General features: G+C 35.4%; 1 protein-coding gene across 1 annotated transcript in view; it reads right to left on the reverse strand.

The window, feature by feature from the left end:
• The window catches only part of LOC148079501 (putative flavin-containing monoamine oxidase A), a 47,800-nt gene that overhangs the window by 4,851 nt on the left and 29,525 nt on the right, over window positions 1-13,424 (reverse strand). The window contains exons 8-11 of the mRNA XM_087791071.1: window positions 12,730-12,830; window positions 11,402-11,560; window positions 9,400-9,486; window positions 7,271-7,371 (exon numbers count right to left, since the gene is read on the reverse strand). Of these exons, the coding sequence (XP_087647197.1) occupies window positions 7,271-7,371; window positions 9,400-9,486; window positions 11,402-11,560; window positions 12,730-12,830 (448 nt within the window). The remainder of the gene's footprint in view (window positions 1-7,270; window positions 7,372-9,399; window positions 9,487-11,401; window positions 11,561-12,729; window positions 12,831-13,424) is intronic.

The following is a 13,424-nucleotide window of genomic DNA, read 5'->3' on the forward strand; positions in this document are numbered from 1 at the left end:
AAAAAACCTTGAGGGCTGTTAAAATCAAGGGAAGACTCTCCAGAGGCCAGCAGAGATACATGCAACCCATTTTAACATGATTAAAATTATTCTGAAATTGAGGCTACGGCTTTTGCATCACGATGCCCTGTAATTGATTTATCCGACCAAGGTTCAGCCGCAAATGCATTAGTCTTCGGGAATGATACGAGGTAGAGCTCTGCATGCACGAGTATAAAAGCTGCCTCCCAAGGAAAGTAATACATTACTCAAATATAGCAATAACACATAAACAAACCCTTTCAAAGTGGCTAAGCGACAAATCATTCAAAGACCAGAATTGTAGCAAAAGAAATGCATTTTAGGACGTCAACAGCAGGAGAGACGTTAGAAGCTGAAGGCTAAATTGTGTTTTGAGTGAGACTGATGTTTTCAAGCAAGGTAGGTCATTTGACAACAAAAGCCGGAGTTCATGTTTCAAAAAGCTGCCAGACTGTGTCTGAAAAGTCTATGGACATATTGTATTATTACTGATAATTGTTATTATTACTGCGCTCTACTTTGTCCACTTATGATGCATGAACTGCAGGACAAAGTCGAAGACTCTGTTACACACACTGTGTTATTCCTGAAAGATTCAGAACAGGTTCCTGTCTTCGAGACAATCATCTTTAATCAATGGGAAAACATATTGACACAAACTGATTTCAATAATCCAAAAGAGAACATAAATTATTTTAAAATAGTATTATTGATAAACATATTTAAAAAACGGTTGACATTTCTGCAGAGAAAATGTAGAAATGTAGTAAATTAACAGTAGTAAAATTAATTTTCAAATAATGATTTTAACATTTAACATTTCTACATGATACAAACATTAAAGCTGAATATTCAGGACGATAGAGGAAAATCTTATTATTCTAATTTCATGAGAATTTTTCTTTTTGAAGAATTTTGTAAAAATGTCCAAATTTGGCATCCTGTCCAGGGTGTCCCCCGCCTCTCGCCCGGAGAAACTGGGATAGGCTCCAACCCCCCAATAAGAGATAAATCAGCAGAGAAAATGAGCGAGAGAATGTATCCTTTGTATTGCGTCTTCGGGTCACCTTGACCCAGAGACAAAACAAGGATTAAGAAAACATAATTATTTTAATATCATTGTATTATTATTAATGCGTTTGTCCTTGTGAAGGTATGGACCATTTAAGGCTCATAAGTCAAACTAACAATCTAATAATCCTGGGGTCCAAAATTCAGTCTGCTGTGTTTTTTAACATGGTCCGCTAGATGATTGACTCAACATCAAGGAAGATAAATGGTTGTGTCTTTCAAATATATGATCTGTATTCACAGGTAGAAACTAAAAAGAAGCTACAAAAGTGTCTTCATTCTACGGGAGAGCTTGGTAAGACGGGTCGGATGTATATCAGACTGTAATGATCCCCAAGATATCTCCACGCAAAACCAACTTCCTGGGCAGTAAATGGAGAACATATCACTTGTTCCCAACTATACAGAGACTAAAACTGATGGAGAAGAGTAACTGAGATAATCAAGAGCGTGAAATTAGGAAAAGATAGATTTCAAAGTCACTTACCTTCAATCTGCAGACACTCGAGCTTTGTTCATTTTTTCATCTATTGTTATTCATTGTTCCATCTGCTGTTCAAAATTATTAACAAAAATTTTGAATTTGGTAAATTACTCTGTGTTAAGGTCAAGGTGATCCCCAGGTCCTTCATCTTGACCCAAAGGCTACACAAGGGATGAAACAATCACATTGGTTTCGGAAGACGTCGGGTCACCTTGACCCTGAGATAAAACAAGGGTGAAATTGAAAAACAGATGGATGTTCTGATGGACTGACAGAAAGACAGATGAAGGGACTGACAGAAAGAAAGACCAATGGAAAGATTGATGGATAATGAGATTGAAGGACATATGGATAAACGATGGCAAATTGGCAGCAGTTCTAGCAAAAATCGACAACTCTACTCCACTGTTCATCTCTAACATCTCTTGTATTCAAGCCTCGACGTCAGAAGATGTTCAGAAAAAAACTTCAATAAATCTTTATTTTAAGCTAGTTTGAAGCGGATGTATTTGGACGTCTTTAAGTGTGGCATTCTGGACGAGTAGGCAGACGATGACAACTGAGCTCCAGTCCCTTCTTTAAAATCGACTTATATGTTTGTCTATAACTCTGAAATGGGAACAGATTACTCTGAAAATAATCCAAACTCTAAGTTAACATGAGGGTGAGGAGAAAATGAGTTAAGTTTGAAGAGTGGGCGAACTATCATTTCTCCATTTACATTACAACTGATTAAACCTTATATTTTAACATCTTTTGCAGGTGTAATATATCCGTGGAACTCCACATGGAAATATAAGATGAGTCAATTCCAATTGACGACAACGTTGAGTCTTGTGCAAACGCAAACATGAAAGCAGCAAAAGATTGTTCTGGTCGTACAGAGGAAGATGAAAAAGCCCATCCCTGTGGACGAAACGACTAAAATGAGTTGTCTTCGGTGACGAAGGACTTCTGAACCATCTCCTGACAGCGCTATTGTTCGGAAGGCGAGATGATGGATCTCCAGATCTCCTCCTTCTGCATTGTTTAAGGCACATCACGGGCATACATAATTCACTGTATGGCAGCAGTGAAAGTAAAACATATCTGGAATCAAAATTCGGTTTGAAAAGCCGATGAAATTAGCGTCGCCACGAGCCGGATCTGACAGGTTCTCTTCCGTTGACGCATGTCCTGCCTCCTGAGATAATTGATGCTATAGACATAATTGAGTTAAATACGAACATGGAGATAATAGCTGTTGTTAAAGCAGCGGAAGACAGCGATGTAAACAGCAAGAATGATAAGAAATAGCGGCTTACCTTAAGTGCGTCACATCCCTCGATAATCGTATATAGTGTGAACAATGATCTAGAAATCCTACAACAAATGAATGTTTAGTTTCTATCTTTTATTTTCAGATGCTTGACAACATCTTATTGACGAATCTTTTTAAATCACTGAATTAAAACCCTTTTCTTATCTATGGTAGGTGGTGAGATAATAGCCTCTCTTTGCCACGCTTGAAAAAACAATGGTGGAAAAAGTTTGAATTCTGAAGAAATTCCTTCTGAAGTTTTTAATCTTTAAAAAAAAAAAAATATTTTTATGAAGTCATGAGTAGAGGGGACACTCTTTAAAGCAGCGAGATATTGGTAGAATGACGGATACAATCAGCATCGGTTTTTAGAAAATTTGGCTCACCTGGGTTCAAATATGATGATTTTTCTTTTTGTTTTCTTTTTGTTTCATACAATACTAGAAGGCAACTAAAAGAACTCAACGTGGTATGAAGAAAAGGATGAAAAAGTAAAAAGACGAAGACCAACTTTATTTTTTGCTGCTGAGTTTTTTAACTCATGTTGGGAATGCTCGGAACAGACGAATGTTATGACACATTTTGATGCTGACATAAAGGTATAAACATCAAGCGTTTCTCTCTTATCTCTTTAAGTTCTGACAGGATGAGCCAGTGAAGCACTTGAGGAACTTTTTTTTGGGGTCATTTTCCGCCTCAGTGGATTAAAGGCAGTTTATTTTCCATCCAATGGTTGACTAGATCAAATGCAAGCCTCTATTGAGTCACTGAGTTTGACTTCTGAGATCATCATTAATGTTCGAGGAAACATGATATAACATGTTAGTTTGTGGAGCTAGATACTGGATATGTCAAATGGTTTGAGAAATATTTTTTAGCCTGATTCTAGAATCAGGAAACTTTGTAAACTCAGCACTGAATTTTTTTTGGATGGCAATGTTACATGACATATAGATAATTAAAAAAACAAACCAAAAAAAATATATACATTACATTTAATAAAACAATATTATATAATATTAATATATTATATTAATATATTCATCATCCAGACACAAGACAGTTAGAAATATTTCTTGTAACGTGATCCTCTTGTAATTCTAGTTAATTAATTAAATAACAATTAGAGTAGTTCAATCAATGATTTGTTACATTTAAGATAGACTTACTTATTACATTTATTTGTATATACCTATCTTCTTTAAGATCAATTTATATATTTTAATATTGTGTTTTATAGTGTCATGATGTGATTAAATTAATTTGTATATTTAACAGTAACAGTATGGTTCGGTTCGATTTTTCTATTGTTTGTTTTATGTGTTATTTTATTTCATTCTTTTATTCTGTACCGACACAAAAGAAGCTTGTTGTCAATCTGGTCCGTCAATAAATGTTTCTGATTCTGATATATGTTTATTTCCATTTTTCTGGGAAATATATTTCCTCATTAGGGAATTACTTCAATGTTGGTAATTTGTATTTCTGTATAAAGATTTTAAAAGAGGTTCCAGTAGATTTTATGGCACCTGACTTCATAATTTGGAGTTCAAATAAATCCTTCAAATGAAGTCAGGGATATAAGAAGATTTTAGATCAAACTGTCGGTAAGTTGGTAACGATGTCCTTTTTTTTTTTCTTTTTTTTTGACGTGACCAGTCAAACAAAAAGCATTCCAATTAACCATAAGATAACATTAGACTTTTAAAAATTCTACACATGCAGCTGAATACATAATGTTCCCATCTTGATCCGCTTATGTATCAGATACATGTCGGCTTCTTGCCAGGACATGCAGGAGATTGGTGTCATGGTCACTGTGTGTCCTTGAGGTTTCATTTCCTATATGCGCCAGCGGGACTGTAGAGAGGGTCCACGTGCTGATGTTTAAAGTCATGTTATGTAATGAGCTTCAGTCGCTCCCCAAAGGATTGGATGCCATTATGGAAATGCATTACCTGGACCTCTCCGCACATTTCGCTCGCCCTCGTTCTTCTTTGTGTGATTACAAGAAAGAGATTAAGGGATGGATTTGAATATATTTTCTCGTGAGGACGTTATCAATGTTTCCTGAAAGACTATCCACCCATCAGACGTTTGAATTTTGTGAACGTAAATATTTCAAGGAAAAAGAGAGTTTTTTACAAACACACATATACTGATGATACAATAGAGTCCAATATCTGTTTAAGACTCACTTATACCAACACAATAGTTGTGCTTGTACTTGCACTTGTGGTTTCAATAGCTAACACAAGTTTCAAGATGAAACAACAAACTGACTTTTGATGAAAACTTCAATTGAAAAATACAGTAAATTAAGCTTTTTTTTTCTTTTTTTTTACAGAAAACTGGGGCTATGTGGTTTATTATTTATCAATAAACAATTGCACACACTCCTTTATTAAGATAAAAAGTGTTTTGCCAAGATGAGTAATGAAGTAAAATCTTCAATATTTAAAAGAAAAGTTACAAAAATAGATGATATAATCACTTGAATGTCCTAAGTAAGCAACTATTTTCATTTGTTTTGAAAACAAGCTTTTGAGGTGATGCAACTTAAACCTGAAAGCAATGAATGAATAACTCGATCATACAAAACATGAAATCTTATATGTAGCTGGTTCACTAGATAGAGGGCGGCTCTTTATATTTATGAACACAAGCATGTATCGCCTGCATTTTGATGACATTGCAAAACGTTTATCTGAGGGAAGAGGGAATTCATTTTGCTCTTTTTCATCTCATACATGCGCTTTACTTTTATGTTACATCAAGCTCCTGGACTTTGAGCCTGTTTCTTATGAAACAGAAAACAAAACATACTCACTCAAACAGTAAAAACCTTCCAGTCCATAAAAATACCGTTCTTTCTCTTAAAAAACATACTTATTTTATATCTAAAATAAAAGTGTTAAATAAAATATATACTGTATACTGTATAAGAACTGTATCCTGAGCTCAATATATCGTATTGAATCATATCGTGAGTTGAATATATCGTATCAAACCATATTGTGATCTGAATATATATTTTCTTATGGTATCGTGAGCAGAATATATCATATCCAATGGTATCGTGAGCTGAAAATATCGTATCGAACTGTACATATCGTATCAAAACATATCGTGAGCTGAATGTATCGTATCAAACCGTATCGTGAGCTGAATATATCGTATCGAATGATATCATAAGATAAATATATTCTATCAAATTGTATCGTGAGCTGAATATATCATATTGAACTGTATCATGAGATGAATATATCGTATCGTGAGCTGAATATATCGTATCGAAATGTATCGTGAGATGAATATATCGTATCGTGAGCTGAATATATCGTATCGAAATGTATCGTGAGCTGAATATATCGTATCATGAGCTGAATATATCGTATCAAACCGTACCGGAGCTGAATATATCGTACCGAACTGTATCGTGAATTGAATATATTGTATGCAATCGTATCATGAGCTTTATGTATCATATTGAACTGTATCGTGAGCTAAATATATTGTATTGAATCGATCGTGAGCTGAATATATTGTATTGAATCGATCGTGAGCTGAATATATTGTATTGAATCAATCGTGAGTTGAATATATTGTATTGAATCGATCGTGAGTTGAATATATCGTATCAAACCGTATCGTGAGCTGAATATATCGTATGGAATGATATCATAAGATAAATATATTGTATCAAATTGTATCGTGAGCTGAATATATCGTATTGAACTGTTTCGTGAGATGAATATATCGTATTGAAATGTATCGTGAGCTGAATATATCGTATCATGAGCTGAATATATCGTATCGAAATGTATCGTGAGCTGAATATAACGTATCATGAGCTGAGTATATCGTATCAAACCGTACCGGAGCTGAATATATCGTACCAAACTGTATCGTGAATTGAATATATTGTATGCAATCGTATTGTGAGCTTTATGTATCATATTGAACTGTATCGTGAGCTAAATATATTGTATTCAATAGTATTGTGAGCTGAATATATATAATCGTGAGCTGAATGTACTGTATCGAATGGTATTATGTTCCAATTATTGTATTGTGACTTTAGTTTATCGCTTCAGGTCTAATCTACACTGAGTCTGGTTCTGCTCTTGGTTTTTGCCATTTAAAAGGTTGTTTTTCCTCACAACTAATACTCGAATGTTATTGTCAGTTATGACATTTTAGATAAAATTTAAATATAAAGAAAAAAGAATGATTTACGCAAATTGACTAGAATTCATCATCATCTCCCTCTTTTTTCAAATGTACCACATATTGTTTGTTTCATCCTCATAAAGACATACTTTTTTAACTGTGTGCTTTAAAAACTTTGATTTATTGCTGTAAACTATATATAAATGTGAGCGTTTGTTTACCTGCCACAGGGTTCTCTTAGACTCGGATGGTAGTATGTTAGCATTCCGGGCATCATGACATTTACGGGGCAGCCGCCGCTGTACTCATCCTCCACCCAATCCTGGAAAAAAAATTCATAGATCAGATTCCATGCCTTGAATTCATCTAAAAGTCTAACATCGTAAAACATTTTACACTCAAAGTATGACGGGAAAAAAAAAACTCATATCTATCGTTTAACATTGTCTTCAGAGAAACAGAATCCGATTTATCTTGTTCTTTATTCAAAGTGAATCAAGTTTCCCCGGGGCTCCGCTCTCCTATATTAACTTTCAAGTTAATGTTGGAAAAGATAAATTCATATTTGCATGACTAATGTGCTGTTTCACTGCACCGCCATGTATGAAGCACATCATGCAGGCGGCTCAGTAGCCATCCCCCGTGTACGCCGAAGAATCATTTAGACAAGTGCAATATACAGTTTGATCTACGACAAGACGAAACTCCCCAGGGTCTATTAACCAGCTTCCCTGTATCATTTGGCTCCGAGCCTCCTACAACACGTTCGTCACGCCAACCTCCATCTAGTCATTGTTTTTTATCCTTTGGTTACTGAAGACTCTGCTGCAGGTGATGATTACCTGTATTAAACATTGATATTCATGTGGACCAACATGAAAGTAGGTTCATGTTCATGTCAATGTTGGGAGCTATTGAAGGCCTATGTTTGGCGCAAGATGTGGAAAAGATTTTATTGAACAATTATACAGAGAATTCCAATGACAGTAAAACTGGTGAAAGGTGGACAAACACAGAAATAAGTTCAAATATTGAGAGTCCAAGGACGAGAGGTACACAATCTCACTCAGACTCATTCCTCCTTTTTAAAGCAGTTGGTTTAGTATGGATTTTCCATGGACTGTGGCTTCTTTTTGTTGCTTATTCATTTGTCAAAGAAAATCTGTCTAATGTGCGATGCTTTAATTTGTTTAGCTATGCTGTGCTTCAGCACTCACCTTGAAAAAAAACAGGATCAGGTTAGATTTTTTTTCTCTATATGAAGAATAAACCATATAGAAAACAGAATAATACACTTATTATACTAAGTATTTAAAGGGACAAATGACAAGATGGAGGTAAGGCCAAATACAAGTAAGGTACATTAGCAAGTTATATTTCACAAGGGCACTTAAAGTGACATGTTTAAAAAAAACAACCTTTTTTCACTATAGAAATAAAATGTTATGTAAATATAATGTCACAGACTATATTGTGTGACAGATCCAGATAATCTGCGTAATTATTGGGGGAGTCAGTTGCTGTCTAGTTAGCACCGGTCGACACGCTTTTTTTTATTTCCCGAATCCTTAGTAAAGTTCACATGAAACTAAAAACACTCATACGTTTGATACAAAGATTCGACACATGTTAATAAAGTTAATAAAATGTGATTTATTTTTTGCTCCTTCCTTTCCGAAATTCAATTTCTGTTTATCATAACCTCCAATGGACTCCTTGTATAAACAAAGTGGGGGGAGATTACAGCTGGCTGGAGGAGGAGTGAAGACATTATTACCTCATATACTGATGACTATGCACTCGTAACCTCTCGTTCGCTGAGATTTGAGACGGGAGAGAACTTTATAAAAGTGATAACTTCAAAACATGGTCATGATGAGGGATTTACTGCATCTTGGAGACGAAGATTCAACATTTGAAACATGAGAGTGAGTCAGTAAAGTTGGGTTTTCACATTAGTTGAACTTTCACAAAGCTTAATAGTTTTAACTATAGTTTTATTCTGACATCATGAGGACCACATAAAGAACCCAAACTCTGGTCAGGTCTTCCTGTAGATAATAAGTATACACGTTTATTCCTTAAGCAAATGCTTGTTATAAATATTAAATCTTCACAGTCCTCGCCTTTGTGCAACTTTTTAAAGTAATTGTCATGCTTTCATGCAACTGGCTCGGAAAGATATTATCACAATCAGATTTTGCTAAATTCAGCCATGTGCATTTCAGCCATTTATTCTTTAAAAGCTGAGTAAAATAAGATTATTTATAAAGATAAGAGTTATCAGGGGTTTTATAAAAGAGCGACGTTTTGATTTTAAATTGCCATCTTTTAGTTTTTATACACTTACCTTCTCCTCATAGTGGATGAAAGATTCTGCCTCAGGCCCCAAATATTTACTCAAACTGGCGACCACTAATCTCCTTCTCTCTCCAGCCTGCACACAGAAAAAAAAAACCCTCATCAGGAAGACGTGCATCAATGAGTCGGATTGACATTTTTTAATGAGTTTTGCTTCCTTCATATACAGTGTATCCATACACTGTGTCCTGTACATATGTGTCGCGCGTTAAATTATTCAGCCCATCAGGCGATGGAAGCACAAACATCGGGGACATGCACACTCAGTGTCGACTCGCCTGGCAGACATACACCAACACTCGTTTCCTCAGTTTAAACAGGCGAACAGCAAGTGTGGGTTAATTATTTAGCAAACTGTGCAACCGCAGCCTGGTGCCACAGAGAAACAGCTTGACTCTGCCTTTTGTTGCTGCATGAGAATGGCGTCTGAACATCGGGAACAAGACTGGACTAATGTGCGTCTAAGAAGAAACAAGTAGGTGTCGAAAGGTAAGATCACGCCCTGGGAAATAAAGTAAAGGGAGAATGGTTTATTATGACATTTAAAATGTTCTTAATTGAAATGGTTTATTGAATTTTAAGCATTTCTTCTCTATATTGAAGGGTTGAATTAATTACTATCAAATAATATAATCAAATAAGTTAGTTTTAGTATTATTTTATAAATGTATATAATATTAAGCATAACAAATATATTAAAACATTTGATAAATTGTACTTTTTTAATTTCACCATACAAATTTTGGTATAATTGTGCCACCACATAATACTAAAAGAGTATCGAAAAGACGATCAGTCATGTGATCGCCCGCGCATCACATGAAACAAAAAAAATGTATATATTTTGGCCCATTAAACACTATAAATATGTTTTTAGCCCGATAGAGAGCTGAGCTACTTGTGACAGATCTCAGCCAGTCATATGATCACCCGCGCATCACATGATTGGCTGAGAGCTAAAAACATATTTATAGTGTTTAATGGGCCAAAATATATACATTTTTTTTATGTATTTTGAAAATATATAGAACTATAATTTCATCATTTCAAAACAACCAAACAAACGCAAATGTTCAAGGTAGAAATAATTGAATTAAATAGTTTAAAAAAGATAAAGGCAACAACTCAATAAAGGAATTAAAACTAATTTCCAAAAGTTTGAATGTTAAATCCAATTCTTATTGTGGCACTTACGCTTCCGTATTGTAATGCTTTTATTGGTAATTTGTTCATGTTTTTATCATCCTTCATCTTACTAAAGGGAAATCTGGTGTCTGTTTTTGTTTTACAAATGAGCCAATGTCAGGTTCGGATTGGACTCATTAGGATTTTATTTGGATTCTAGAGTATAAATAAACATCAAGCAAGAAAGAAAGAAGACTTCAGTTTGTTTATGAGCCTTTAAAGTGTCATCAGATTCTAACTATGAATAATTTGGCCTTAGCAGAACTCCCCTTGGAGAGGCGCCCAATTTAGACTCTAACTTTCATAATAAGGCAAGTAGAATTGCATTTGCCGCATCAGGACTGCTGTAGTAATGAGTGTGAACGATATTCTCAGTTGGCAAGGCTGTGAGACTTCATTTGTCAAGGCGGCGCAACAGACAGAGATAACCTTGAGGTAGGAGGCGAGAAAGATCGCTTGGTATTGTTACGTATAGGCGTACGTCCAAACAAAAGACTGTTTGACTTGTTTGACAACTTTTCTCAATTAAGAAGTCAGCACTGGAGAAGAGAACACAAGATGATGATAAATGACAGCCTGACCAGAGTTGTAATAACATCCGGAGCGAACAATGTGTCCAAGACTTTATGCCTCATGAATCTTTTAGAAATCTGATGATTTTATGCCTCATATTTTTTCTCATAGCTTGTCAAAACCATCTGGTGTATTTTGCGTTTCGCTTCATTAAAGTTGCCACAAAATGATGATGATGATAATAAACGAGGATAGAAAGAATGATGGTTGAAGTCATCAATGCTTTAATTTACCTCTTTGCTGCTCCACTGAGTGGCTTGCTTTCCAGCAATAAAGCCAACAAGAGCAGCGTTTCCTTTGGAAGAGGTGGCATCGAAAGTTACACTGAACGGGCATCCAGTGGAGGATCCTGCAACAATCGCTCCCGAGTAACCTTTTTCCTTCCAAAAGGCCTGTGAAAGCAAACATATTTATCGATCATTTACAGAAGAAATTGAAAATGATAAAACATTATAGATACACAGTTTCATTGAAGGTGTGACCAGCGAAAATGGTCCCGGTTAATTAAAACGTGTTCAAGAATCAATAAGAGCATTTAAACATTGTTTTGCTTTTGTTGCTTGTTTTTGTTAAAAACTAATGTGAAATTAAAGTTTTTTCATTTGCAAGTCCTTGTCTCACCAAACAAAAGTTTATACGTCTTTCAAAAGAAGCTCATTCAACAAAACACCGGCACGTTGTCTCACTGCTTAAACACAAAATTACTCTTAACAAACTGAACTAAAAAAATACCAACAGGTAATGACAACAAACAACATTACAACAAATACATCTTGTATTTCAATTGATTTTTTCGGGTAAATCAGTGTTTTATGTAGTATTTTTAGCACTGAATTGTATATGTTGAATTATATTGCACAACACTAAATATGTAATGCATCAAATAGAGATTACATAAACAATAAAGAAGAATCTCTGAATTCAAGGGGGGGTGGGTACAAATTATTGGAAGAGATAAAAAAAACAACTAAAAAACTGTTGTATTCAGATCCTCTCATCTGCATTCAACCATGTGTTTTCATCCATGTCACATCTTATGTCATCCCTGGCAAATACGGTAGAATATTCTTGAGTGTCTCATCTATCCCTGGCAGGCTTCGAGAGAAATATATCTACACAACCAGAATCCACGGCATCAAGCGAGGAGAGCTGTTTTTTGTGGAGACTGATCCTAAACCTTCCACCTCCATGCTGATAAAAATATTCAATAGGGTTTAAAGGGGGCGAGTACGGAGGCGTTTCTCCTAATATTTATCGCCAATAATTTGATATAATTTTCAATAGATTCAAACTTGGACATTCCAAGTGTTGGCATTTGAAAACGGTGTTGTTAAGTCATTGTGTTTTTCAGGTGTGAACTAGTGAACGAGAAAATACTTCCTACATTTCTGCACTTTGGTCACTAAATGCACTTCGCCTGAAAGACATTTTTTGCACACTGTGTTAAGAGTTCCATCTCACTTTCCTCCAAGTAGGTTCTTTCACAAAATCAACCTGCTTTTTTAAATGTTTTCCCTCTTTCTCAAGGATGTTGTGTTGGGATCGATGTCCAGGTACTCACTCGGTGGTATGTCACGATGAACTTGATCATGTGTCCCATTGGCATGTTCTGGGTGAGGAACTGTCTTTGGACGGGCAAGGGTGGCTTGTAGTGCATCTTTGCTGGGTAAAAGAAAATCCGAAGTCGATATCAGTGCATGGGAATTAGGCAGAACTGAAAGTACTTATTGACTATTGTACCTTCAACAAGGATCATCATTTAATTCAATATATTTATGCATTCAAATAATCAAAAGCAAGAGAGAAACACTACTTGATCTTGTGTTCCCCCGGCCTAATACTGGTCCCGTCTGTAACCTGGCAGCACAGTTTTTTATTTTTTCCAAAATCTAATTATGTGGTATCGATTGATACTCGAAAAGTGGATATTCTCCCAAGTAACATTAGCCACACTTAGCGAGACGATCGTTTCAGCCAAGTTTACTGAAGACAAATCTGTGAAAGAAGAGGAAAACACAAACTCTCTAAGGAACCATCCTGTTGTTTGGACACCATCCCAGGGCTCCTGCTGAGTCAGCGTTATGACGAGATGTATTTTCGATCCATTTCACCTTTTTTTGCAACCTATGTCATAGTTTTTATCTGTATATTATCAGTCCATGAAAATAATGTGACCTGGGGTCACTCCTCTATTAACAAGACTTAGTTTTTCAAAGAATAAACTGGTTTTCTTTTTTAAATGAATCCCAGAAGCTT

The sequence above is a fragment of the Callionymus lyra genome, chromosome 5, assembly GCF_982586985.1.
Source record: "Callionymus lyra chromosome 5, fCalLyr1.hap1.1, whole genome shotgun sequence".
Lineage (NCBI taxonomy): Eukaryota > Metazoa > Chordata > Actinopteri > Syngnathiformes > Callionymidae > Callionymus > Callionymus lyra.